General features: G+C 42.1%; 2 protein-coding genes across 8 annotated transcripts; both read right to left on the reverse strand.

Annotated features, from left to right (window-relative positions):
• Nucleotides 1–1963: 1963 nt before the first annotated feature.
• LOC122619560 (E3 ubiquitin-protein ligase TRIP12) lies at nucleotides 1964–26569 on the reverse strand. Of its 6 annotated transcripts, none has more exons than XM_043796568.1 (12): nucleotides 26436–26569; nucleotides 15365–16129; nucleotides 13926–14921; nucleotides 10959–12044; nucleotides 10175–10258; nucleotides 7767–9580; nucleotides 6525–7629; nucleotides 5435–6417; nucleotides 3504–5327; nucleotides 3253–3441; nucleotides 2940–3141; nucleotides 1964–2818 (listed from the first exon to the last, which is right to left on the reverse strand). In XM_043796568.1, exons 2-12 carry the CDS (start codon nucleotides 15873–15875, stop codon nucleotides 2358–2360), a joined length of 9255 nt encoding a protein of 3084 aa, XP_043652503.1. In that variant the 5' UTR covers nucleotides 15876–16129; nucleotides 26436–26569; the 3' UTR covers nucleotides 1964–2357. The 6 variants fall into 6 exon arrangements, with proteins under 6 accessions (XP_043652503.1, XP_043652502.1, XP_043652505.1 ...); XM_043796567.1 differs by having other exon boundaries at nucleotides 10175–10261; XM_043796570.1 differs by having other exon boundaries at nucleotides 10959–11450; nucleotides 26436–26568.
• On the reverse strand, nucleotides 22965–26565 carry LOC122619564 (checkpoint protein HUS1). 2 transcript variants are annotated; one of them, XM_043796578.1, is made up of 2 exons: nucleotides 26436–26565; nucleotides 22965–23937 (listed from the first exon to the last, which is right to left on the reverse strand). In XM_043796578.1, the coding sequence occupies exon 2, from the start codon at nucleotides 23920–23922 to the stop codon at nucleotides 23086–23088; it is 837 nt and encodes a 278-aa protein (XP_043652513.1). In that variant the 5' UTR covers nucleotides 23923–23937; nucleotides 26436–26565; the 3' UTR covers nucleotides 22965–23085. The 2 variants fall into 2 exon arrangements, with proteins under 2 accessions (XP_043652513.1, XP_043652514.1); XM_043796579.1 differs by lacking the exon at nucleotides 26436–26565 and adding an exon at nucleotides 26016–26159.
• Nucleotides 26570–26579: the final 10 nt, after the last annotated feature.

Below are 26579 nucleotides of genomic sequence, written 5' to 3' on the forward strand. Positions count from 1 at the left end.
GATCGCTTACACAGTCGGGTTGGAGGTGTCATGGTATGGAGCGCAGTATCCTATTATGGCCTCGGTGAATTGCAGTATTTAACACCAAAAATGAACGCGAAAGATTAAAATTGTGTATTAAAAACAGCATTTCTTTACTTTAAAAACTTTTATGGAAATCTAGAATGCTATTTCCACGCGGCACTTTCGGTAAAAACTTGGATTCAAAGCGATAATGTAAAAGTTGTGGAATGGCCACCTTAATATAACAGAAAACGTGTAGGGATGGTTGGCTGGGAAGGTATACGAGGGTAGTAAACAATACAAAACTAAAGAGGAATTGATCACCGGAATGAAACTCACTTGGTCTACAATTACTTTGGATTACCTACAAAAAATATATGATATGAATATTTTCCAAAACTCTAGCTTAAAGGGAGTATTGTCACGCCACCGTGGGCATGTCAACGCTTTGACACTAAGGCAGTAACTGCCTAGGCGTTATAAGAACTTTCTAGCTCTTTAACATACATATATTATTCGCGAAATCTCGATGTTGATCCGACTGCCCGGACAAGTCTAGATCTTCTCGGCGAATGGTTCTGATCAATGGATAAACGAAGACGCTTAGTCTACCTAATACCTACTTTTCAATGTATGTAATTAATTTTTACTCCACCAACGATAACAAAAAGTGTTATCATAAACTTAATATAATTATTTTTTATTTGCTTGCTTCTTGGTTGTCTTACTTTTTTTATTTCTGTAGAGCAAATGTATTTATTGATGTAACTACATAGTTATTACTTCATTATTTCATAATTTAATTCTAGCGTTTTATGTTTTAACTTGACCATCTCGCCAGAAGCCAATGATTTCAGTTAAATAAAATTATATTTAAATATATATATGCATTTAAAGTTATATTTATATATATATGAATTTAAAGTTATATTTATATATACCACATCTCTGTAATCAGTTTTTCAGTTCTGCAAATATTTGTTTCTAGTTTTAATGTTAAATCGATTTCGCTTTTCAGTTTAGATGTTAAACAATTTTTATTTGATTTATTTACTAACATTCTGTTCATTTTCGTATGCATCAAGTACAATAAAAGTATAGATATATGTATATAGATATACATATAGATATATATATATATATATATATATATATATGATTTCATAATTTATATGATATATGTATATAGATATATATATATATATATGATATATGTATATAGATATATATATATATAGATATATATATATATATGATATATGTATATAGATATATATATATATATATATATATATATATATGATATATGTATATAGATATATATATATATATATATTTATATATATACATTACATAACTTTTATTATATATATAATTATTATTGTATTTATATTAATAGCATAGAATATGTAAATGGGATGTGTGTACTAAACACAAACTTTGTTTTATCTGCTTTCCATTAATTCATTTCTCATCCTTTAATTAAACACACACCCAATGATGGCATTTTTTTTATGTAACACAGCTTGCTAAATATGCATTTAATTTTCTTTTAGACATGCAAGATAGATAATTACGTTATATATATTATTAAATCTTTATATGTAACTCTTAAGGGTGGGCGTTTTAATTTATTTAGATCATTTATTTCGCGAGCTATATGTAAAACATGAATTCTTCCTCCAATGGTTCTGTGGTTCATCATCATTGTAATTTCATTCACGTTTCTTTCTAATAAGCGTTTATGCACATTTTATGCTTACAAATTAATTAAACTCATAGTTAAACGCCAGAGAAATATGATCAACATAACAAATAAAAAACGTAATAAAATATTTGTTTGATTATATTAGGAATTAGAATTAACTTGAGAATAATATGAATGGGAAAAGCAAACTAAAACAAATTTAACTAGAACGAATGCAAAGCTTTAATCGACAATTAACCGCTTTGTGCGTTGTTGTGTGGACAAATGGTAATTTATTGAATAATCGTTGTTTACTATTCAATTTATTTAAGGTAACATTTTGAGGGAGAGGTCCATCATTAGTTTCTTTCTCGATGTTATCCGTTTCTGTTTTTTTTTTTGCAAAACGTGGTAATAAAAAATATATTATAATTATATATTCATATTGAAATTTAGCATGACACGCGCTTGCCAAAAATAAAAATTTGAGGGGCTTGGGAAAACGCGCGCGGCGAAAGTAACATTCGAAAGAAAAAATGCAAACAGGACCAATCCAATTAATACATGCTGCAGAAGCTGTGTAGCGCTCGGAATATATCCGTATTAATATATTCCATGTTTTTTTTTTGTAGTTTCCGTTGCGGCTGGCTTTTGGTCCGTTACTTCCTTATGAGAGGTGGAAGGACATGCTGCCCTCGTTGGCGGCCACTTTCAGCTTCTGGCGCATCACCTCACGACTGGAGTAGTCGGGCAGCTTTAGATAGTTGACACAGGTCATCACAGACGGTAAGTAATCGTTTGGGTTTTGGTTCTCATCCAACGTCTTGCGCACGATTGTCAGTGGCGGTGTGAGGGCCTTGAATCCTCCAGTCGGAAGGCGTGGTGATCCAGTCACAAACTGTAAGAAGGCACGCTGTTCGTCGCGGTTGTAAGAGGCCAAGATCTCATACAGATATTGGATAGCTTCCGATTCCTGGTGGAATCCATGATCTGTGCGGCAGCTCTCCTGCAGCATTTTGGTTTCCCATCGCGACTGCTGTTGCTCGCTGCCAGATCCGCAGAAGACGCACTCCAACTCCTCCGGATAGAACATTCGCAACCGTTGAATTGGAAAAACGGAATCAAAACCTGCAGGTAAAAGCACACATTTTGTCAGTAATTTTTCAGATGCAAACAGAAATAACCACAAAATACAAGCTGCAAAATTGGTCAATAAGCTCATACGCTAGTGTGTTGAACTTCGACTTACCTTCACGTAAAGCCTCAAACTGTTTCTGGACACCCTCGATAAGGAACCAGTATGTGACGAGGGAGATGTATTGGTGAAGGTTGTGCACAGTTACAGGTGTGTCACGACCTCCTCGACACAACTCTATATTGGCATGTCCGGGCAATACGAAGTCCAAGCCTAGGTCTGCGATTGGGCAGCCATCCAAGTCTAGCTGTTCAATCTAAAAAAAAAATAAAAATAGATAAGTAAATTCACGCAATGTACAAAAAAAAAAAAAATCTAAAATTAACTTAAAACGTTGTACTTTTTATTTGGTAAAAACGTAACTTACCCTTTCAGTCTTTTCCATGGCATCGATGTTTGGATCGGATAGAATGTACTCCCGCTGGCGAACCAAATCTTGGAGTCTCACTAGAGTGTTTTGGACCTCTGGGGCAACACGCATAAGATCGGCCAAGCCAATTGAATGCTCTTCGCTGACTAACCAGCGATAGAATGGCAAAGAAAAAGGCAAATCCAACTAAAACATTATAAAAATGTCAATCAAATTACATTAATTATTTTTTTGCAAAATTATCCTACCATGCGACTGTCCATCACTGCCTTTGCCATGAACTTTCCCAAAAACTTGAATTTGGCCTTGGCCTTGGTCATTTGCGGAAGTTTCGAAGATTTACCCAGAGGCAAAGGGAACAGGCCATGCACCGCATGCACATAACTCGTCGTGGTTGTAGCCGTGGTAATGCTAGAGTTATTCGTATTGGTGTTCTGCTCTACAACCGTTGTGGCGATAGTGGTGCTGATGGGATTTTCCATTGCTACTGGGTTAGGAGAATTAATATCACTAAATTGCTGTGCTATAATCATATTTAAAGCATTCTCATTGGCGCCGGTGCTAGAGGAGCTGTGCTCCACCGACTGTTGGCCTGCTCCGCTACGTAAAACGTGCGAACGACTGCTAGCGCGGGTGGGTGGATGCTGGTGTTGCTGTGCGGTGGTTGTAGTAGTGGTGCTGCTCACAAGCGACGCTCCTGCTGCTGGGGGGTTCTGGTCCATGGTGGTTGCCTCAAGAGCATCCTCGATGTGTAGCACAGTGCTGTTGGACTTGACTACGTCTACAATGGTTACAGAGTTCTGTTTGTAGCTATCACTGCCATTCCACAGCCCAAGATCAGTACGCTGCAGCTCCGCAGAAACCAACGCGTAGAATTCCAGTGTAGGTCCCAGACCGGTTCCCACCTCATTCTCGTACTGAATTTCTAGCAATGCCTTCGAGTGCCCAAAGTCCTGTAAGATGTGCTCTGCCTGTTTAAGTATCTCTGTCCTGGAAATTGCTCGCTTGCGGCGATCAAGTCGAGGAGCTACTCGTTCTGAAGACTCCGCTGCATTAAGATCCGGCGTAGTGTCCAACAGACGCTGAAGAGCGCGATCACGATCAAAGCTAGTGGCGTAGAAAAGCAGGTGACGAGTTTCAAAGGGGAAAAGGAATGGACAGGCCATGCCTATCTGGGGAAGCCACTGTGGTAGATTGCCTGTCATGATGACAAGCGGATCCTGCAGCTGGCGATTCGCCTTGGCCATGATTTTAGGATGTATAAACTCCGACTGGGGGATAATGTTTTGGCGCACCACACAACCGTAGAGATGCTCCCAGTGACGATTTAGAGCATGGATAACTCGCAGCATACACAATGCATCCAATGAGGCGTCTTGTACGGTCACCACATCAGCTGGAAGAGAGTTGCTAAGGAAAGGCTTTAGAGCTGAAATTACTCCAGGAGCTATTCCTTCGTGCCATAGTTCAGTCTTCTTGCGCATGAATTTGCTACTAGATTTGTGAGCCTTCTTTGTAGACCCGCCACCGCTTATAACTCCTGAAGATGAGGAGCACGAGGAGGTAGCATTTCCACAGCTGGATGCGGAGCTTGAAGTACTTTGTTGCTTTTGCACACCACTGCTACCCAAACCGCTGCTGGATGCTGCTCCCGCAGCTGTTCCCGAAGACATTTCCTCCTCCACAGGACGATAGTAAATAGTATGCTGCTGAACCCATATAGTGGCGTTTCCTAAAAGAGTCTCAGACTCGTTGTCGGTCTCAGGCTGTTCACTGACCAGCGGCGAGAATTGCTTGACCGCCTGATAGACTGTCATGTTATACGGCAACACATGATCCCCGATCGTAAACTGCAGCTTGTGTCTGAAGCCGGCCTGGGTCATCACCACTGCTGCCACATTGTCATCCATATCCTCTTCACTGTCATCGTCGGAGTCTGCACGGATGCCGCCATAGCCTCGCACCACCAAGTAACGCTCGATGGCCTGGACCATAGCCAAGGGGTCGATCTTTACAGTGCCGCCTTTCCACTGACGTAGGTTACTGCACTGCGGATGACGTTGCAGATTGCACTAAGGAAAAAATTATTTTGTTAGAAATCATATATTTGTTTTAGTTTTACATTTACGACTACCAATGTCATTGCAAATGTAATTACTATATATTGTCCCATACTAACCTTTAGCTGATGGGTGTTGAAGAATCGCAAAGCACTCTGATTGGACCTTCCTCCAGGGCCGGCAGGAAAGTCGTGTACCTTAACGGGGAACTGTTCCAGTTGCGTAACACAACCATTTAACTTGGCCACAAAAGCTCCGAACGCTATCGGCTCAATAGTTGGCATCTGACCGACGTTCTGAAGCAGAGGCTCTAATGGAAGGCCAGCAAATACGTGCATAAAGCTGCGCAGGCGAGCATCGCGCTCAACCAATCCAGTCTCGCTAGTCATATAGTTAAGCATGGCTTTGAGCAGGCCCGAATGATTTACCTCGAATGGAGAGATGTCACTCTCCAATAGGATAGTCTTCAATTCGAGGAGAGCATCTAAACAGTCGTGGTAACTTCCGTTAAGCTTAAACAGAATGCTGGACAAACGCTCCAGGACATTGGTACTGCCCGTTGCGGACAATAGAGTATTGCCCGTCGACGATAATCCCACTCCACTAGTTCCGCTCTGAGTGGGGCCACTCTCTAAAGCAGCCTTGCTCCTTCTGGCCTCCTGCTCAGTGTAACGCTTTACAAAATCTACAGCCTGTTCGCGGACCCACTGACGCGCCCTTTCCCTGTTAGCCGCCGCTAGGAGGTTGGCGTGGGATATACTCTTGCTGATACTCGCTGCAACTGCTGCAGCGTTCAGCCCTCCGGCTCCAGTACCAGCGCCAGGTTGGCTCACCGTGTAAGCCAAACTAGCTCCAGAGCCGGAACCAGTTGAGTTAGAGTGGCCGGAATCTTTAGAAAGACCGTGGTGCTGTTGCTGAGACTGCTGGTGATGATGATGATGGGTAGTCTGGCGGCCCCAGCGAGCTGGATTGAGCGAAGCCAGGAACGAAGATTTGCTCGATCCTGCATTGGACGAGTTTCCCGAGTTAAAGCGGGACTTGGAGCTTCCAGAACCACCTCCCGAGCTGGGCGTACTCCTGCCACCGGTGCCGCTACCAAGACCTGGAATAGCAAAAGGATTGGGTAGACCAGAGGATAAATATTTATAAAACCCAAATTGTCATACATATATCCTACACGGCTAGACGAACATTAGAAAATATACTTACTTGTAGCACGGCTGAGAAGTTCATGCATAGCTGAACTGGCTGACGAAGGAGGGGCTCCCCCTGCTCCAGATCCCGCCGGTGCGACTGCTGCATCTTCTTGTCTAGATTTTGCCCTGCCACTGCTTTGCGATTTGCGCTTCGGAGGAGCTTTTCGCTTTAGCATGTCCGTCATCTTGTGCTGCAGCGCAGAAGCCGAGGACGAGGAGGACGAAGACGAGGACGCCGAGGCAGCGGCACTGCTGGTGGAGGCCAGCGCTAATTGTGCAGGCTGTTGATGCTGTGGCTGGTAGATCACCTGAGGCGCCTGCTGCGCTTGTTGCTGAACTCCAGTTGGTAACAGCTCCAACTGCGGTGGTGGTGGAGGAACTGCCGGTTGCTGAAAGTGCACGTACTGGCGTGGATCACTCTGCTGGGCCACAAAGAAGGCAGGAGGTGCTCCGGTGGAAGACGACGGTGCCGAGCTGCTGTAACTATAACCACCAGCTGTGGTAGATGAGCTTGTGGCGTCTAACGCTCCAGTAGGAGTACCTTTGGCGCTGGCTGTAAGGGCGTTCATGGCATGCGAGAAGCTCTTCACGCTGTACGATTGATGCTTGCTACTGCTGGGAGTCGTGGAAGCACTCGACAAACCCGGAGCGCTATCCATGAAAAATGGATTTACTTGCAGGCTGTTGGCGGAGGCAGGAGCCGATTGTGATCCGCTTGCAATTGAGGTGGACGTAGCTGTTGTGCTAAGCGGTTTCGGCGAGGAAGTCGCGCATATCGGGTTGTTTGGATCAGTCAGCTGAGTAAACTGGTAGATAACTCCCTCACGACGAAAGTGCGTGCCGAAGACATCAGGAAGTTGGCGCATTAAGATTTCAGCCATTTGAAGAGCTCCTACCACTATGCGCAAATCATTGCTACCCAGCATGCCAGCAATGTGGCTAGAGACCAACTGATACTTGAGCACCTGACGTAACAACTCTGGCGTGGCATAGTATACCATCCGCAGAAGGGCGCGCAGGCACTTGTAACGCACATTTGGTCCGGCAGAAGAGCTGTAGACTTCGTACAGTACGTTAAAGATGTGTTTGATAAAGTCCGCAGCCAGACCCCGCTCCTCCTAAAAAAACATGAGATAAAACATTAGAATAAACTTAATTTAGTTCCATATGAATGAAGGAAGGTTAAATTCCGTCAAAATGTACAATTAAGCAAATCATTCCATTGTTTTTATTCCATTATTATTTTATTTCTTACCTTAAGACATGCAATTCTAGCATCCAGAGATGGACGGCGCTTTACTTGATTGAGGTTGACACTATTGCCTAGTGTATTATTATTGTTGTTATTGGAGGACGCTGCTGCAGCTGCAGCGGACGTGGAAGCTCCTCCCGAGGACACTGTTGTAGTCAAGTCCTGGCCCGCAGACATGGGAGCAACGTAGTTATGGTTAAGACGACGCTGAACGGGTCGTGTTGTGCCCGTGTCCTCATTAATCTGCTGCATTGCATGAAAATCAACAGTGTAGGTGCGTCCAAAGGTGCTCAGGCTTATCTCGTCCTCGCTGCTCTGGTTGGCGGCCTCAATCAGGCGCGAATCAATTGTAGAATAGTTGTGCCAGGAGCCGCGATCATCGCGCCACTGCCAATGCACCTGATCTTGGGTATTAAGCGTGGGTCTGTCCAGCAGTGAGTCCACAGAGAAGATTCCATCCAAGGGTAGACGCGGCATTAACTCCCCAATGAGGCAGGTAAGTTCGTACAGCTCCGAAGGCGAGCGTGAGATCAGCTCCACGTGGGTAGCACTGGCAGCAGCCGGCTCTGCATTTCCGGTGAGCAAATAAAGCAGGGTGGCCGCTATATCGTTCCTTAGCAAAGAAATTGCCAAGTCTGGACAGCTGCAACACATCAGACTTAGCATCCGAACCACGGCGGTAAAGGTTCCTGTATTCAGAATGGCTGGTGTTACCAGCAGTAGTTGCTGACAGTTCTTCAACAAGTCCGGAGTAGCTATTTGCTGTAAGCGCTGACTGTCGTGCTGGAAACTCTCTACTAGACGACAGAATGCGGAGCAAACGCTTTCAACACATTTTTTATCCTGCTGGGAAAGCAAGCGCGCTAATAAAGGCAAACTTTCGGCTACAAAGTGGAATTCCTCCGGATGCATGTTTAGACAGCAATTAGCCGCAATCGCCAGAGCTGCCCGCTGGGCCACAATCGAAAAGAAGTCCAAATAGGTGAGGCAGGCTGAAATTCCATTTGCCTGCAGGATGGCCTTGTTGTGACGCCGTGACAGAATCTCCAAAGCTGATAAACTTTGTTCAGCCACATCCATGCATTGGATAACCTGAAGTTTCTCTAGAAAGACTGGAACCGCTTCCACCACGGTGCCTGAGGAGCGGGGCAAAGCTTCTAGCATATATGCCAATGCCCTACAAGCATTGTTCATAATATCAAAGTTGTGCTCCATACGAAGGAGTTGTATTAAAGCAGGTACCACCTGCTTGATTGGAAAACCGGCAAGTGTGTCCTCATTGCCCATCACCAGCATCTGACACATTTCAATGGCAGCCTGCAGCTGCTGGGATTCGTCGTGCGATTGTAAGCCTTGCAGAAGTTGATTAGCCTTGGAACTGCTGCTGTTTCCAATGGTTCGGTGGAGAATGTGTGTCATCCTTGGGCCAAGGGCCCCGAATAAATGAGGCGGCAGTCCGCGAGCTTCGAGCAAAGCCTGTAGTCGACCAACCTCGCTGTCATCGCTCTCCGAATCGACGGCCGCAGCTCCCCCCGATCCACTGCCATGACTGGTCGTACCAATATTTGAAGGTCCTCCGCCAGGAGCCGACCCCGATCCTGTTGCAGTCACATTGTTGCTGTTGCTGGCTGCTTGGCCGGCACTGTTGTTGCTGCTGCTCGACGCGCCCACGGCGCTGGTGTTTCCTACTGATGAAGCCGATGCTGCAGTACCTGGTGTTACGCTTCCCGCTGATCCTTCTCCGCCGGTTCCTCCTCCGACGTCACGAGCGGCACTCAGAGCGGCCGCTACAATGCTTAGATTTGCAGAGTTTGCACCTAGAGCAGCATCACGAAGAAAGTTACAAAACCCGTCATCAATATTATAATTCGGCATAGCTTTGAAAGACAATTGGTTCAGCGATTGAATGATTAAGTAGAAATAATAATAAGTAGATTAACATAGAAACAGTCAAAAAGATAAGCAGACTTGACAATAAAAGCTAAGACAAATCAAAAAAAAAATGTTTAGAAACTTGAATGATATTTACAAGGATTTATTTTTTTCGAATAATATAATAACGCTCAGATATATAGATATGATTCCCTTATATTGTTGTTAACAGTTAGTGGCGATAAATTATAAAAGGGCCAAGACCAAAAAATATGGCTGGTTGGTAATACATTTTTAGCTACACATGTAACAAAGAACTAAATCAAAATATCAGCAAATCTAAATAAAGCAAATCTAAAGTAAAAGGTCAAGGATGGAATAAGGTCAAGTATTGGGTAAAAGAACAAAAAATTATGTGCTGCCACCTGAGGTGCCTTTGGGTGGTTGACGCGGGTTCAAATAAAATCAATGCAATGCTAAATGTGTATGTGGATAGATTGGAATTGGTGCGAGTATGATCGATTGAGTTTTACGTTTACCTGGCGTTATTTGCTGTCCACCTGCATGCGGCGGTCCACTTGGCGGTTGTTGTGCCATCAAACTATATGTTAAAGCATCCGAAGCTGCTAATCAGACAACGAGACGGAGGCCAAGACGAATGCAGAGAGCGGGTGGTAGAGAGAAAACAGAGCAAAACAAAGTTAAGTTTTCTATTATTTTGGTTCAGTTCAGTTATGGCAATTATTCGGCAGACACCGCGAGCAAAGCAACGCAAGAATGAGCGAGCGAGGGACGAAGAAAGATGACTGGGAGGTGGAGTATTTTTAGGTGTGTAGTTTGTTTTTTTTTCCAGTGCAGTATGGGTTATTTTAACACCTAAACTACGACCAGCACCAATAATAAAGAAAATAACCAATGGCCGACAATTTGTAGAGTACTCACGTTCAGAGTCGTTTTGATTTCCACATAAAAATACTTCTTGTTACTACTATACTATACTAATACTACTGTTTTTGAAATCACTATAGAATGTCTTTTCTAGACAGTGACAATCATAAAAGACCTCTGTCTTAAGCGGACCACAAATAACCTTATTCCTATAAAGCGTGTGTGTGCTAAAATTTCCTTTTGAGACGCAAGCGCCCAATTTTTCCTCACATATTCTGTTTTTTCAATGGCTCTGTTGTCTGCACACCCGTTTAAAGTTCTCTTTTGCTTTAAACCCTATTATGAATAATGATTGAGGCCCCTGGATTTTGATTTGCTTGCGGTCTCTTGTCTTTTCATCCTTATTTTGCTCTTCCTCTTCCTTCATCTTCTTACCACTGCTATGCGGCACTTTGGGGCCCTGATTTATTTGCTGCGCTGGTTGTTGCTGTGGGTGATTGCTGCGATAGCTGAACAAGAATCCGGGCTGCACGAGCGTGGCACGCTGCTGTTGCTGGTGATGTAAAGCCAATTGCTGCTGTTGCTGCTGCTGTTGCTGATGACGCACGGCAACTACAACGGTATTGCCGCCCACCTGTTGGTATTGATAGGTACCAGGCGGTGGCAGCAATTGCGCCTGTACAGCAGCAGCAGCGGTGCTATGTTGCTGCTGGTGCTGCTGCTGCTGTGCTGCCGCTGCCGAACTCACACAAGAACCCGTCTTGCTACGTGAACTGCGTCGCAGTGAGGAGTGTTGCTGCTGGTTGTAGACAACCTGTTGTTGCTGCGGGGGCACAAACGTAGCCGCTGTTGTAGCTGTTGCTGGCGTGTAGCGGGTAAGCTGCGGGGGTGGCTGCTGCTGAAACAGTGCTGGCGGTGGTCCTGCCCCTGTGGAGGTAAAATGGTGCGGTGGAGGTTGATGCAAAACAGCCACTGAACTATGGTAATAGTGCGGCTGCGGTGGCTGCGCCTGCTGCACGTGTTGCTGATGTTGATGCTGATGGTGTTGCTGCTGTGCAAAGTAAGCGGCAGCAGCAGAAGCTGGGGGATATTGGGCTGCTGCTGCTGCTGCCGCTGCTGTCGGAGTCACAAAGGACGACAAGTGTGCAAACTGATGTGTGGGCAGCAATTGAGGTGGCTGTTGTTGGTGTACTTGTTGTTGCTGATGCGACGGAGGTTGTGGCGGTTGTTGTTGGTGCTGCGGTGTCAAGGCATATGATGTGGTTGTTGTGGCCGATGTGAGGTGCGGCATAATGCTGTAGTCAACAACGTTGTTGCTGGAGCTGCTGTTGCTGCTGCGCGTGGCACGCGGCCCGCCGCCTCCAGCGCCTGTCCCCGCCCCCTGTCCATGGGGGGCGGCACGTTGCTGATAGCCGGACGACGTTGTTGCTGTTGTTGTCTCCTTAATAGTGCTTTCTAGCGCCGGTGTGTTGTTCTTGGATTTTGTTGGGTTGCTGGTGGCACGTTGGGGTTGTTGCTCTCCTTCAGGAGTCAAGTGCGAGTGAGGTTTGTGTTTAGAGAGAATAGGTTTGGGGGTTGGAAGAGAGAGAGGGAGAGGGAGAGAGAGAGTATTGGGAGACAACAGTTAACAGCTTTATTTTTGATATTTTTTAATCTTTATGGGACTTGTTATTTTCTTGCAGCTACACTACATGAGTTAGTTAACTGGTTCTTTTTCATTGTTTAATGTACTGTAAAAGATATTATTTTGAGCGCAGTGTGTGTTTGGCTTTCTAAGGGCAAAGGCAAGGGAAATCAGGAGAGGAGACTGAACGACCTTCTGTCGCTGACAATGATGATGTTGCTGCTGTCGCCTCTGATGTTGCAGATACTGCTGATCCCTCAAACTAATCTAAGCACACGCACACACACGCACCCGTCCGTGTTCTCGTAGTTCTTGATTTCTCATTTCCTGTTGGATTAGTTAATTCCCCTTTCATTAATGTTTATGATGCACTTTGTGGTTGCTGTTGCTGCCGCTGGCTTATTCTCCTCTTAACTCCCTCTCTCTCTCCTTTCTGCGCCTTTGCTGACACCACAATCCTTTTGCATTTTCACATTGGTTTATTGTTTTTACACAAAAACAACAACATCATCATCATCAACAACATAAGCATCAGCAATTAGCAATATATATTTAATCACTTTACTTTCGATTAAAACGATCAATTTTGTGACTAATTAAATTAAAAGAAAATACAATTGCGACAAAAACGTGCAAAATAAATATTTTTTCGTGAAGATAAAAGGGGTTGTACTTCTGTGGCCGATGTAAATAAATAAGCAGTAGAAAAAAAATGTTTGTTTCTTGCATAGACAACATATGAGGCCAATCGTAGCACATTTACAAAATAATTCACATATCAGTTAAAATAATGTGGGCGTTTCTTTACGTTTAGATATACATATAAGCGTAAACTATATTAAACATTATAAATGAATGAGTCTCTGTGATGGGTAAAAGGCAGGGCTAAATGGAAATGGTAATGTTGATGGCAAGGGGGCCACAGGCGACAGCACAGCCGATGTTCTAAGCACTTTCCCTGAATTAAAGCTTTCTTTGGACCTTAAGTTAGATAGTTATAGATATAAGTTACATACATGCAATGCAGGGAAAGAAGCTGATAGTAGGGTACTCAAATAAATGAAATTTTTTAATCAGCGCAATTTACCACACATTCACTCTGTATACATATACTAGTATATTTCTGTTCAATACGGCACAATATACGAGTTTTAACTGCCAGTCGATCGTTTGCCGCTGGCATATTTGAGTGCGTTGTCATTTCGAACAGCTCGCCTTTTATCAAAATCACAAAAACACTTTAGTAGGCATTGGGAAATAACGACAAGGCGATGGCTCTTCGTAAAATGAATAATGCTTCGTTAATGTATATAAGTATGCGTATTCTTGCTACTGATAACGAATACGCAGCAAGACAATAAAAATCACATTTTGTCAACAGCTTTATTGAGAAAGTGCAATTCACTTTGGCTACCCAAAAATATATATAATTACACCTAGAAAGTGCGTACTTATTCTAATTAAGCTTACAAACGCTCTTATCAGGACTTTGAAGATTCAGTTTAAATAAAAGAACTATTAGCCTTTATAACCTTTCGGGTTGAAATATATATAAATGTACGTAATTTCACCTATGTTAGTGGAAAGCATACCCAATATTGGGGTTTAATGAATGTTAAAATAAAAAATGTATACCCATTATGATGATATTTTTACAAGTGGTTATAAAGAAAAAGACTACACTACATTAACGTCAATATTCTAAAGAACATTACATAAAATACGGATAATTTAAAAATGTATGTTATCCGCTAAATAAATAGTCCGAAGAAACTCACCACCAAGTTCCCCAATCAGTTGCTGGGCGAATTCGCTCTCCGAGAGGTCTTCTTCCTCGATGTCGTCGTCTTCCTCGTCGTCAACGTCCTCCTCCGTTGTGATCTCGTCTTCCTCGGCAACGATTTGTGGGTCTTCCTCGTATGAAGAACCCGCAGAGTTTACAATCCCGTAGAAGCCCACCTCCTCTTCCTCCTCTTCTTCCTCTTCCTCGTCGTCCTCCTCGTCGTCTTCGACGTCTTCCAAGGTCTGGCGCTCCGCCTCTAATTGACTCTGTTTGTGGATTCCTGATACCTCTGATTGATTAAGACCAGCTTCAAGGGTCAAAAGATGGTCGTTAACGTCCAGATTTCCGTGCTCCGACTGCTGCTGTTGACCTCCACTTTCAGCACCAGCTCGATCTACTTTTGCACCCTCTGTGTCTAGCAGATACTGTTGTGAGTGACGCAAGTTCTTCCTGTACTTGTGTATCACACCTGACTTGCTACTGGATCCGGATCCGACTGATTCGTTCCTGTTGGCCGTCGTGTTCTCCGATTGTATTGCCTGCTTTTCTGACTTATGGGAGGAGCGCGTGTGGCTAACCTTGCGCGTTTTTCGGTAGTAGTTCAGCAGGTTACCGCTCCGTCCGACTCGAGGAGCTGCTGTTCCTCTGTGCGGAGTGGTCTCGACCACAGCTAACGATCCTCCAATACTGGTCTTTTGTTTGTTTCTATGGCTGCCCGGAAAGTTGGTAGAACTGGCACTTGCTCGAATTTGGTGATGGCGTGCTGCTGCAGCACTGCTTGTGCTTGGCAACTCCTCCGGGGAAATGGTCTTAGATCGAGTGCGCTGTGCAACACAGTCTCCGGATGCCTGACGAGGAGTCTGGTCAAAGCTTGATGTAGCTAAGCTAATTTCTACCGCTTCCTCGTCGATTCCGGATGCCAACGTCTGTTGCAAGCGGCGTTTTTTAAGGGGCGAGCAAAGCTCCACCAGCTGATCTCCACCGGGCGCCGCTGAAAAAGGCATTGAAGATGAATTTCGGACTAGCACTTCAATTCGATAGAAGGGTTAATAAATATTTGTTTAATTCTGAAGCTTTTTAACCGATTTAGAAAAGGGGAGCGATTGCCTTTTTTTTAAATTTAGACAAATAAACAAATACACTTTGATAAATTTAGAAAGGTAAAAAAAAGTTCATACGAAAACTGTTTTTCTATGTCCTTGCCAATCAAAAACCGTATGTTGTAGATTTAAATGTCAACTTGTCAATAACTATTTTAAGAATAAATCTTCTTAATATATACAAGAAAATGGTAGAACTATTTTGAATTAATATGCTATTGATCATTTATTTATTTTATTTATTTATGGATATATCAAGAACTAATAGAACGGAGTTGCAGCATTGACTTGCCGCTAATGCTCTTGGCTGATAAGAAAAGGTAATACAACTCACATTGGTGGCTACAGCTAGCTTTGTTGCTGCCGCAGTTGTGCTGGTTAAACTGCCGCTTACGACTGCCGGGAGATAGCAATGGATCACTCACGACCGGGATGGAATTGAATGCTGGCGAAGATGGGGAACGGATGGCCCCCAACGAGCGCTTGGAGATTTGTGAAGCCTTGCTGCTGCGGGCTGCTGTGGAGTGGCGGCCTTGACTACGGGATCGACGGATGGATGTTCCAGAAGCAGTCGAGGAGGCAGCTACTACGTCGATGGAGGAGCTAACAGCAGGGCCTGATAATGCAGCCGGTGTGTTGCGTCTCTTGTTTTTGTGGTGGCTCTTGTTGCTTTTGCTGCTTGTGTGGTTGTTGCGTCGCCTGTGGGACGAGTGATTGGTTGAACTTGTGGTGTTGGTCCCACTGGTTTTATCAGCCAATGTCCCTGATGTTGCTGTTGAACCACCGTCGTCGTGCTGCCCCTCCGTCAATGCAGAGAGCGATTGACTTTTAACGGATTCGGCCATAGACGACACTTAACCGCATCGGCATCGAACACACTTAACATGCCAACACAACCAATAATGGAATATTGATCTCGAAATGTTTGCTCGTAATCGGTCCGTTGACTAAAGGATGATAATAGTCTCTAAACAGCTTTAAATTCAATTCGCTGTCGTTTTCTTATTAACAACACTATTGAATAAGCACTGATTTTGCCTCTTTCACAGTTTTCCTTGCTGCTTTCCTTTCGCGAGCGTCGTTGGACAGATTGGTGGTGCTGCAATAAAGAATGTAAGATGCAAAGGTGTGATAACAAGAAAAAGAAAATAGCAAAATCTAACGCTCTTTACGGTCACGTTACACTGAAAAGACAGAAATGCAAAGAGCTATAATAATATTAAAAATCGATCCCCAAAAGAAAATTTCGGTCGAAAATAATTTTTTTACTGGTTAATAGGATGAAACCATTATACATTAAACCAATCTGTACTGACTAATAGCACGAACTGGCTGGAAAGCAGACGTGGCTTTATAAAAAAAACCACAGAGGAGACGGAAGCAGCTAAAGCCTCATCCCAGGAGACCGAATAGGCACCACTCAGAGTCGGTAACTGCGGAGTAGACAGGAAATTCTGAAACTTCTGACAATTCGGGAGATATGTGGGAAATGCCCGGATAAGGGAGAGGGACTGGAATCGAGAAGTAGCGGTACCAAAAACACACAAGATATAAGGGCAATACGAAACATGGCACTTGGAGGCCTCAAGTGATTTGGAAAAACCGGCTTGACTTAAATCAGGGGTAAAAAAAAAAGAGAGAAATGAGAGAGCGAACGGACATTGCTGAAAGTCAAATGAACAAAGGCCCTGCGTTTCAGGACAGGTACTCGCAGACAATACAAAAATGCCAAAGCTTGGATGTTGCCAAATATTGTTTTAGCAAGTTAAACAATATCAATTTAACTACAACTTATACTTCGTACTACTTATAATGCGAACAGCAGGGATACATTAAATGTCGCCAGGCTGTATATGTCAGTCCATCTTTTCAAAAACTTTACCTTATACTCAACAAGCTAGGGGTGATTGTTAAAGATTTTTGTGGGGTTGAAACAAGAGGCTATATTTAAGTAATACTGCTTGTACATTACATTACATTATAACATATACATACGTTTTCGTTTAAATGTTTAAATTGTACGTAATTCTTGTATAAAAGCAAATATATACAATACTTCTGCACTCCTAAGATAACACAAAGAACAATTTTTCTATATTCTTCGTTTCCGTCTTATATATTTACTCAAAAAAAAAAAAAAAATCAATTATTTAGAATATATTTAGAAGCACAACTCCTTTATTTTTAATACTTTAATATTAATCTTAAAAAGGAAAGTTACATGTTCCACCACAGAAGGGCAATAGAAACTACGCACCAAAAGTGAACAATGGAGAATTACAACCACCTTTGAAAAGATACATATGTACAACTCGGAAACACTCTTGAGCATTTGTCCGCATATAAAAACAGTAAATAAGTTAACAGCTGTTTGTTAGCAGCCCTCAACACGTGCACGCGAGCGAGGCAGAAAGTAAAAAGAGAGCCCGAGAGCAGACGGAGAGGGAATGTTTTGAGTGGAAAGATGAACGCTGGCGCACTCACTCGAGCACAGCTGTGTTAATCAGCTGTTCTCGGTCGTTTTGTTTATGTTCTGTCTTTCGTAATGTCAAGCGTGTCCGCGCATGTGTGAGTTGGCTATCTGCCTATTCTTCCTATGTGTGTGCGAATGAGAAACAAGTTCTGCGAGCATGTGTGCGTGAGTTGCCATGCTCGTTTCGAAGATGATGGAATGGAAGCAATCGAGCAAGGAACAGATTTTCTGCCCCAACCAACAAAAAAAGATGAGATTTGAGATTCGTCCGTTCTGCACCCTTTTTGAGCACATGATGTACTCGGCAACCGCGATACTGACCGCTTTTGCACACAAAATAGTGTGTAATTTCAAGACTTTTGCCCTTTTACTATATGTTTTCTCTTAAAACTTGCGTATTGACGGATAAAGTAACAAATCATACAAACGAATTGTCAAACATTTGCCATAGTGACCTAGCTTGCAAACAAATTTTTTTTAAATACAAATACATACATACAACAAATTCAGTTCAAGGCCATTGACGACGTCGGCGGTTTGGATTTCATGAAAAATTAGACGTATTCGACGTATATATAACATATATAACATCCTAAATATATACTTTTATCTCTCCCGTCACTAATTGGTTCACTGTGGTTTAATTTTTATATCAATGCAAACTGGGACCTTTTATTCCATTTTTATAGCTCTTCTTTTAAGATCAGTGAACCTCAGAATATACACAGGTTGAAATCGTTTAGGATCGTTCGTCTGGCATCTACATGCCTATGTACGTATAAATCGTACGAAATCGGCAAGTGCCTACGTGTGTCACACAAACTATAGTCCGTGTGTTTGTTCCAAACACCCAACCCAGAAAATACAATCTATCTACATTTATTAGTATCTACTCGTATCCCCGACCCACAAGTTTTTCACACCGAAAAGCGCAGACGAGAAAAATAATAAGCGAGGCCACAAATGGCAGCGCCTTCATGCACAAGTGTGGATGTGTGAGTGTTCTGTGCCTGTGTGTGCCAAGCGTTTTGCTTTGCGTGTGGCAGCTCCAACATATGGCGATTGCTATGTGGTTGCTGCCATCGGTTGTTTTTGCCTTTTATTAGAAGTTAAAAACGTGAAACGTTGATGGAGCAGAGCAGACTCAACAACCTTTTTGCAGTGGACATTACTTTAAGCATCCCACATTTATATACATTTTCTATAAATATTCAACACACTTATCTTCTAAGAAACAGCTACACGACAGTATGACAACCCTGGTTCGAGCATAATTGATAACAACCTATGTGCTTATGTGGCTGCGTTAGCAATGCCCTCCCTCCCCCTCTTTGACCCTCTTAATTTCCCGTGTTCGTTATGCATTGTGCGTGCTATGATGTTGGCATTGTTTGTAACTTTATTTAAATATCGTTGAAAAGAAGCAGTCGAGGGCATTTTCAAGCTGGTCCCAATAGTGTTGCCCTAGCTAGTTTTCTGAATTCCCCATTTTCCATTTCCGCGTCAGGTCGACATTTATTTTTGTCTCTTTCCAACGTGTTACGAAAGCTGCCTACGCACAGATGAGTGTGCGACGGAATTGGGAAGAAAGTGGTCAAAAATCAAACAATTTTAAAGTATTCAATATGTTTCAGAAGTTGAATCTAATTTTTTAGGCCTTATAGCTGAAATAAATTGTATTTATATGTTGATTGACATATTAAAAATTCTAGCTTAAAGACGAGATAGATATAGATAAAGAAAAAGATAAAGAATCCAACAATGTAACAATTACGTAGTATAAACAATAAACTGATACAAGAACGCAATAGCACGCCGATTGGCAACCCTATCGAGTGGGTGTTGGGTGGAACTTGACATGCAACAATTTAATGTTGAAGGTTTGTTAGCCCCATGGGAAAACATGAGTTTTTAGAGGCAAGGTCAGCCTCTGTTGCCAGAAGGGAGGAGAACTTTAGATCGAGTTAATTATATTATACTTTCAGACTTTACACAACGCCTTACATATGCATGTGCACATGTTCACGGGTTCTACATACAGTAATACACACCACTTCGAAGCCCTTTCCACGGCGAAAATCAGAAGTGAAAAATTGTTCTTTTAACTGTATACTTTGAATTTTATTCGACTTAATTTCGTGGGCTATGAGCGATTTGGAATGGACTAAAAAATGGAAAGTCGATTGAGGAATAGGACAAAAAGAAAAAAAAAACACGCAAAAGGTAGCACGCTGCGCTGTATGCGAGCGAAAGAGAGAGAACGACGGCAAGCGCATGACGACGTACACACACACAAAAGCTTACAGAAGAAAGACGGAGATGAAGAACAAATGAGTCTCAGTATGTACAACAATATAACAAAATTAAAGCGATGAGCAATACTTAATGCATACACAATTTGAGCGATGTGCATGCCCTGGCCACCGAAAAATCCGATTTCATTCAATTTTGGTTCAACGCAGCGTGATAATATTCGGAATTACATAAACAGCAGCACCTTTTCAGTTTGTATGTACCAGTGGCCCCGAGTATATAGAAAATACAGCCGTTTTCATTGTACCTTTCAGCTGTGCACGCACTCAAATTCAACACACGAATGGGACAGAACCAGCAACGGCCGAAAGTCAGCGCTCGGCGAAAAATGGCGACTGTGAGCGAATGAGTGAAAGAGTTGCTTGAGTGTAAGAGCACAAGTGCTCTCAAACCAATATTGATATTGTTAGTGCCTAGAAAAGGGTTTTTGTGAAACATGCAGAAGACATAATGCAGTTGTGATAAACAATTACCATCAAAACACCTGGTTTGACCGCACTAGGAACAAATCACTCAAACTCCTCGAAAACAGGTCACTCAACCATCAAGAATGAGGTCAACAACCCTCTCTCTTACAGGCTTTGTTGGCTTTGGCACCTTGCATGTGTGTCATTATGTTATCCTAATTAATGTAAACACAAGAATAAACAAGTAAATTTAAATTCATTATTTGCTTCTACTCAAAATGGCCGAGTGCCCATATTAAAATGAGTGGTGCTCATTGCTTCTATGAGCCTTTATTCCTCTCCTTAAATGCGATCAGCTGATTGTGCGCTTGAGAACGGCGAGAGGAGAAAATAGTTACAATTACAACTCTAATAGGGTAGCTCGCTTTACCTAAAGCACTCAGCTGACCTCCTTGATCCAAATATGTGTATATATTCAGATACGTCATGTACGTACGAAAAACGAAGCAAAGAGGAAAACCCCAAAAGCGAACAAAGAAGACCAAATATGCGGATTTTTGGTGCGATAATATAATGCAAAATATATTTTACATTTTAAATACACATGAAAAATAAAATAATTTTTGAGGATCAAATCGCTTTAAGATAAAAGTGGAAAATATAACATTTTTATCACCATCTCGTTTCTTAAAATAACATGTATATGTTTACTTTTGTACAAGTGTACCATATGGAGTGGAATCACCAGTAGGTCCAGTGCAGTTTTTTGCATGTGCATCTTCTTAAAATAACAAAATTAAAAACCAGTAACGCCAAATAATAAATATGTATGGACACACGCTCTCTCGGCCATATACACACACCCATGCAAGTGCAATGCCAATGCAGCTGAGCGAGTAAAATTGAGAGCATCGGAGAGAAAAAGTGTAATGAGGCCACGGCTGCTGACGAATTTGGGACAGGCAGCGGAAAGCAAAGACAAAAAGAGCCGCCCCAACTCTCGTTCACCGATAAGACCCGATATCGTTTAGGCAAACATTGAACACAAAAATATACAGCTGTGTTCACTGAAAAAGCAGTGCTCATGACCTGCGACTTTAAGATACAAAATCATACGATTTAAATTTTTAAGGGACAACATTTCTTTATAATATCAATGGGTATTAAATTTCCGAGTAAAAGGATATACTAGATTTGTTAAAAAATATGTATGTAACAGGCATAAGAAGGCGATTCCGACCATATAAAGTATACATATATAGTGGCTCACAGCTTATTTCAACCAGCGTCTATCTGGAACTTCAACGGTCTGTAAAAGCTGAACTAAAAATTGTATCAAAAAAATTGTAACGCAACTTATTGCTTGTATGTTTCGAGATATTATTTACTAACTTATTTTATTTTTAATTATTTTAAAAGTATTTTATACGCCAGAGTACGCTATAGTCGAGTTCCCCGACTATCTGATACCCGTTACTCAGCTATTGGAAGTGCGAAGGAGAGTCTTTAACACTGACAGTTTTTGGTTTGTGGGCGTTAAAATGGGCGTGGCAAAAGGTTGTTTGGCAAGTTGATAGAAAATTACAAAACTAATACAAAAATGAAAAAATATCAAAACATTTTTCAAAAGTGTGGGCGTGGCGGTTTGTGGGCGTGGCAACATGAATGAACAAACTTTCGCTGCGTCTATGTCCCTGGAGTTTGTATGCTTAGTCTCAACTTTCTAGCTTTGTTAGTTGTTGAGATCTCAGCGTTCATACGGACAGACAGACGGACATGGCCATATCGACTCGGCTATTGATCCTGATCAAAAATATATATACCTTATATGGTCGGAAACGCTTCCTTCTGCCTGTAACATACTTTTCAACGAATCTAATATACCCTTTTAATCTACGAGTAACGGGTATAATAATGCAAATGTACCTCAAAACAATGCAACAGCTTATTTCAACCCGCTGCTTTAAAACATTGCAATGTTCCGTTACTTCGCAAAGTAGCGGTTTTTTTCGTTTATGCCCTTGCCCTTATATTCACTGTGCAGTCATGTTTGATTTTGGACAGTTCTCTGCATAAGATCGTGCAAAAAAATAGTTTGGCAATATGGGTTCACGTACAACATCAGAACAGCGAGAGCTTGTTTATTATTAATTATGGACATTCGCGGAGGAAAATTGCAGAAATGGTTTGCTGAGTGATTCTACAGTCCAAAGAATCATTTATCGTTTCGTGTTGCGTTAAAATTTTTTTTTATCAAATTTTTAGTTCAGCTTTTACAGGCCGTTGAAGTTATAGATAGACGCTGGTAGAAATAAGCTGTGAGCTGTTTATTCTTGATCAAGATCAATAGCCGAGTCGATCTGGCAAAGTCCGTCTGTCCTTCCGTATGAACGTCGAGATCTCAAGAACTATAAAAGCTAGAAAGTTGAGATTCAGCATGTGACTCCAGTGATATAGACGCCACGCCCACACTTTTGAAAAATGTTTTTTAATTTTTTTATTATTCATGTAAATTTCTAGCAATTTGCAGAAAAGTTATTTGCCACGCCCACAAACCGCCTAAAGCTGCCATGCCCTGAGAAAAAGGTTGTTTCTTTTTAATTTTTTTATTTGTCGTGTTCATTTCTATCGATTTGCCAAAAATCTTTTTGTCACGCCCACTCTAACGCCCAAAATTTCTCTTTCTTACTTCCACTATCTGAGTAACGGGTATTAGATAGTCGGGGAACTCGACTATAGCCTTCTCTCTTGTTTCTATTAGCATCGACGATTTATTCTGGAAAAGAATTTTGTATTGAAGGACTTTTATTATACGGCAATACATCAAGTCGCATTTATTACAGCATAGCTAACCAGCACTTTTTATATACAAACAGCTGGCAGAATAGAGTGCAAAACAACATCCTGTCGAACATCGATCTGCAAATGAATGGAGTGTTCACGGTCAATTCCAATGGTTAGTTCCTCGTGAGGGAGTTGCAGTGCTCCGAAGAATGCCGAGGCTTTTCTTGAATCCACGGAGCAGGACGCTTCCTGCTCGGATCCAGCCACAGTTCGAATTAGTAATTTCTGAAATCGGCTAGTCACAGTGGACATTTCAGAGGTAGCTATGACATTGAGCTCTCCGTCCAAGTTGGCCAAAAACTCAAGGCTGGGTGATATATTCTTCAGCTTGTCAATAAGACTTTTAAGCAATCTTAGGTTTGGTAGGCCTAAGGCCAACTGCGAATTCGGAACACTTGGTAAAACGTAGGCAGACCAATCGCTGCCCGGGATTATAGTCACTGGAACATCGTGCACCACTTCACGGGCTTCTGTTAAAGACGATGTAAGCACCGAGGCAACTACCGAAATGCACGGAAACTGAATCCTTTGCAGCTTTAATTTGCAGCTGTTAACGCCTCCGCCGCGAAGCACAGATAAAGCTCTTCCGAGGTTCGCCGAAGACATGCTTAGAACTATGTACTTCTGATCCGGGTGAGCAGACTCCATGCGATACTCCGGAAAATACTCCTTGGCTGCCATTCCTGCCCAAACCAAGGGCGATGTAGAGGAGCTCTGATCCTCGTTCACGATAAAATGCATCTGCCGGGAGCCCAGTATCATCACGCAATCTTTCGCCAACTTGGTCAAAGTGGCCACAATAGCCTGGAACTCTTTCATGTACAGCGGATCTTGCATCAGTGCGCGGAACTTCATCTTGTTAGCAAAGAACTGTTCAAGATCAGGGCAGTATCGTAAGGATCGGGAAATAAAGCGAGAAAAAAGAACAAAAAAAAAAACAGGGTCAAGCCGGGCTACCAAAAACTAATAAGGCATCAAAATCTATGTAACGATTCCTTAGGGTTACCGTTGGCTAAATATGAGACACGCAAATTGGTTTTCAATATCAAAATATGCATAGCTTTGAGGCTAAAATTTGGGTTATCCAATAACTGTAGAATCCCTAAATCGTTAAAAATGTAATAATGCAAAGTGTGCAATGATTTGTGATGAGGAGCTTACCCAGGAGCTTACTAGCAATAATAAATCCTATTTGAGACAACACAATCAGACAGTTAATACTTTGAATAAACTGTTTTTTGAAGACCTTAACCATTGCTTTATATATATAATGTTATAAGGGTGCATTATGTATTTCCATGATCGAAATCATTTTATCGTGCTACTCTTCTAACATTTTAGGTCAGCTTGAGATGGACGTCATCTTGGTCAGCATGCGAAACCAACCTAATTGAAGTGTTCTGGGACGAGATTGAGACGACGAATGCGAGATTTTGGACCCATTATTCGGGAGGTTAATGGGTCGGGTCCCCGACTTTTTCTACACTCGCTCTCAGTCCTTTTTTTCGTTCTCGAGTTCGAATTTTTGAGTTCAATGTACAAAGGCGCACAAACATGCGGACGCCAGCGAACCCACACACAGAGCACACTCCATCGCACATACAGAAGGCGAGTGACGAAAACGAGGAAAGAGAAAGAAGAGCCAGGAAAACAAAGCGCAGAGTGAGTTCAGAATTGTGTTTTGGGTCTTCTTTTCATTTATTTATTTGTATTTTTGTTGGAGGGCAAAGAGCAGGCAAAATGAAACGGAGCTCGACGAAATAAAGCACGCTGCCAGTTACAAAAACTGCCTCGTTCACAAACTGCCTTGCACACAAAGTCATCAAACTGCAGACGAGGATTTTTACGCCTCAAGTGTAGAGGCGGCTCCAGTGGCGGGTTTCCGGCAGCGAAAATCAAATTATAGCCCATCTAGGCATTCAAAATATTTCCCTTTTCAGTTTAATCAACCTTCCAGGTTGGCCTAGAAGCCGCTTCATTGCAGTTGATAATAAAACGTTTATGCGTGGTAGTATGCTCAGTGAAGAACAAGAATTTTGCCAGGTAGCGGGTAGCGGGCATAGCGTCTACATTTTCCTTTTGCTTTTTAGAACTCTTTAAGAAATTATCTGGTACTATTTTTAATTTTTTTACAATAGGCATTGGTTGTTTATGTTGCTTTATTAATTGTCAAAGTTAGTATATATACTTTTTGATATTAAGCATTGTTGCCTAAAATTTCGAAAAGTTACGTAACTGAGTTCTCCCGGTTTACGTTTTTGTTTTTTGTTTTTTTTTTTTTTACCATGCTAAGACGTATTTCATGACATGACAACTCTAGCTCACATGACAGTGGTGCCCAATTGGCAAACAGCTGTTTATTTCTTTTCTGTAAAATGAAGTCACAGCAGCAAAACGAATTTCACAAAGAACAGTAAGAACAATGGCTACATATCTAGCAGTTTGCTTCCATGACATGATGTTAATGGATTGTGCCGTTTCTTGCTGAATTCTTTTCGTCATTAAAATGTGCTCATGCATACATATCTATGTATATACAATTTAATATTTAAAATTAAAACAGATACTGGAAGAGGGAGGAAAAAACATAAAGCGCTGACAAGAGGCCAACAATTAATCAGAAAATAAAAATGCTGAGAATAAGAAACGTGATTGCTTTGCAGTCTCACTTATTAACTCAGACACACACACGCTCGCATGTAGATGGAGCATACCCCGCTGAAGCTTGCAGCATAAATAAAAGAGAAAGTAAAACTTAGCAAGATGTGCTCTTCCCCCGCCAACCTCTCCACCGTTAAAAGAAAATGGCATTTCGAATAGAATAGACACACACGAGCACTCATCGGTGGATATAATACATACAAAGCAATGATAATTGATTTGGGAAACCATTCTCTGATTATATTTATCAACTATTCGGAAAACCATTCAAGTAGAATTATAATCACCTATGCACTCAACGGATATAAGCTTTTCTGTGCATTTTCCGTAAAAATTAATGACACTACTCGGCAGCCATTGTAAAAATCAATATCGCGAGACTGCCCTCAGAACTAAGGGAACTTAAACCCCGCTGTCACTCAATTGGAAACTTCTAATAGTTAAAACACAACTTAACCACGCTTTTCCGAGAATTTGATAGGCAGATCGGTGGAAAAAGTAATACAGGAAAATGCAAACGGTCGACATTTTGTTTTCCGTCTCGCTGGTGCTTATTTGAAACGTAAGCGTGTGTATGTGTACGTATGTGTATCTCGTCTGAGCTCGGAGCCCCAAAAAAAAGTGGTCAAATCACTTCTTCCAATCGCTCTAGGCCCTCCTTTACAAAGCTTTTTATACTCGTTGTAGTTCACAGCAGTCGCACTTACCTTTCAACCAATTGCAGAAGTTTTCTCTTAATCTGCAGTTTTTACACACTCGGCAGTTTTCACACGCGACGGAAAACAATACGCACCAGTGTGACCGCGGCTTGCAACGTTAACTCCTAACGCGTTATCGAATCGACTATCGAC

This window comes from Drosophila teissieri, chromosome 3R (assembly GCF_016746235.2).
Source record: "Drosophila teissieri strain GT53w chromosome 3R, Prin_Dtei_1.1, whole genome shotgun sequence".
In the NCBI taxonomy this organism is placed as follows: Eukaryota; Metazoa; Arthropoda; class Insecta; order Diptera; family Drosophilidae; genus Drosophila; species Drosophila teissieri.

Excerpts from the sequence above, each read along its gene's own strand:
- LOC122619564 (XM_043796578.1), bottom strand. The coding sequence starts at position 23,922 with ATGAAGTTCCGCGCACTGATGCAAGATCCGCTGTACATGAAAGAGTTC.
- LOC122619560 (XM_043796567.1), bottom strand. The coding sequence starts at position 15,875 with ATGGCCGAATCCGTTAAAAGTCAATCGCTCTCTGCATTGACGGAGGGG. Across the intron at positions 10,262-10,958 it reads CAAAGTGCCGCATAGCAGTG|CAGCTTCGGATGCTTTAACA; the intron begins GTAAGAAGATGA and ends TTGTCTGATTAG. Across the intron at positions 6,418-6,524 it reads ACTTCTCAGCCGTGCTACAA|GTCTTGGTAGCGGCACCGGT; the intron begins GTAAGTATATTT and ends TTGCTATTCCAG.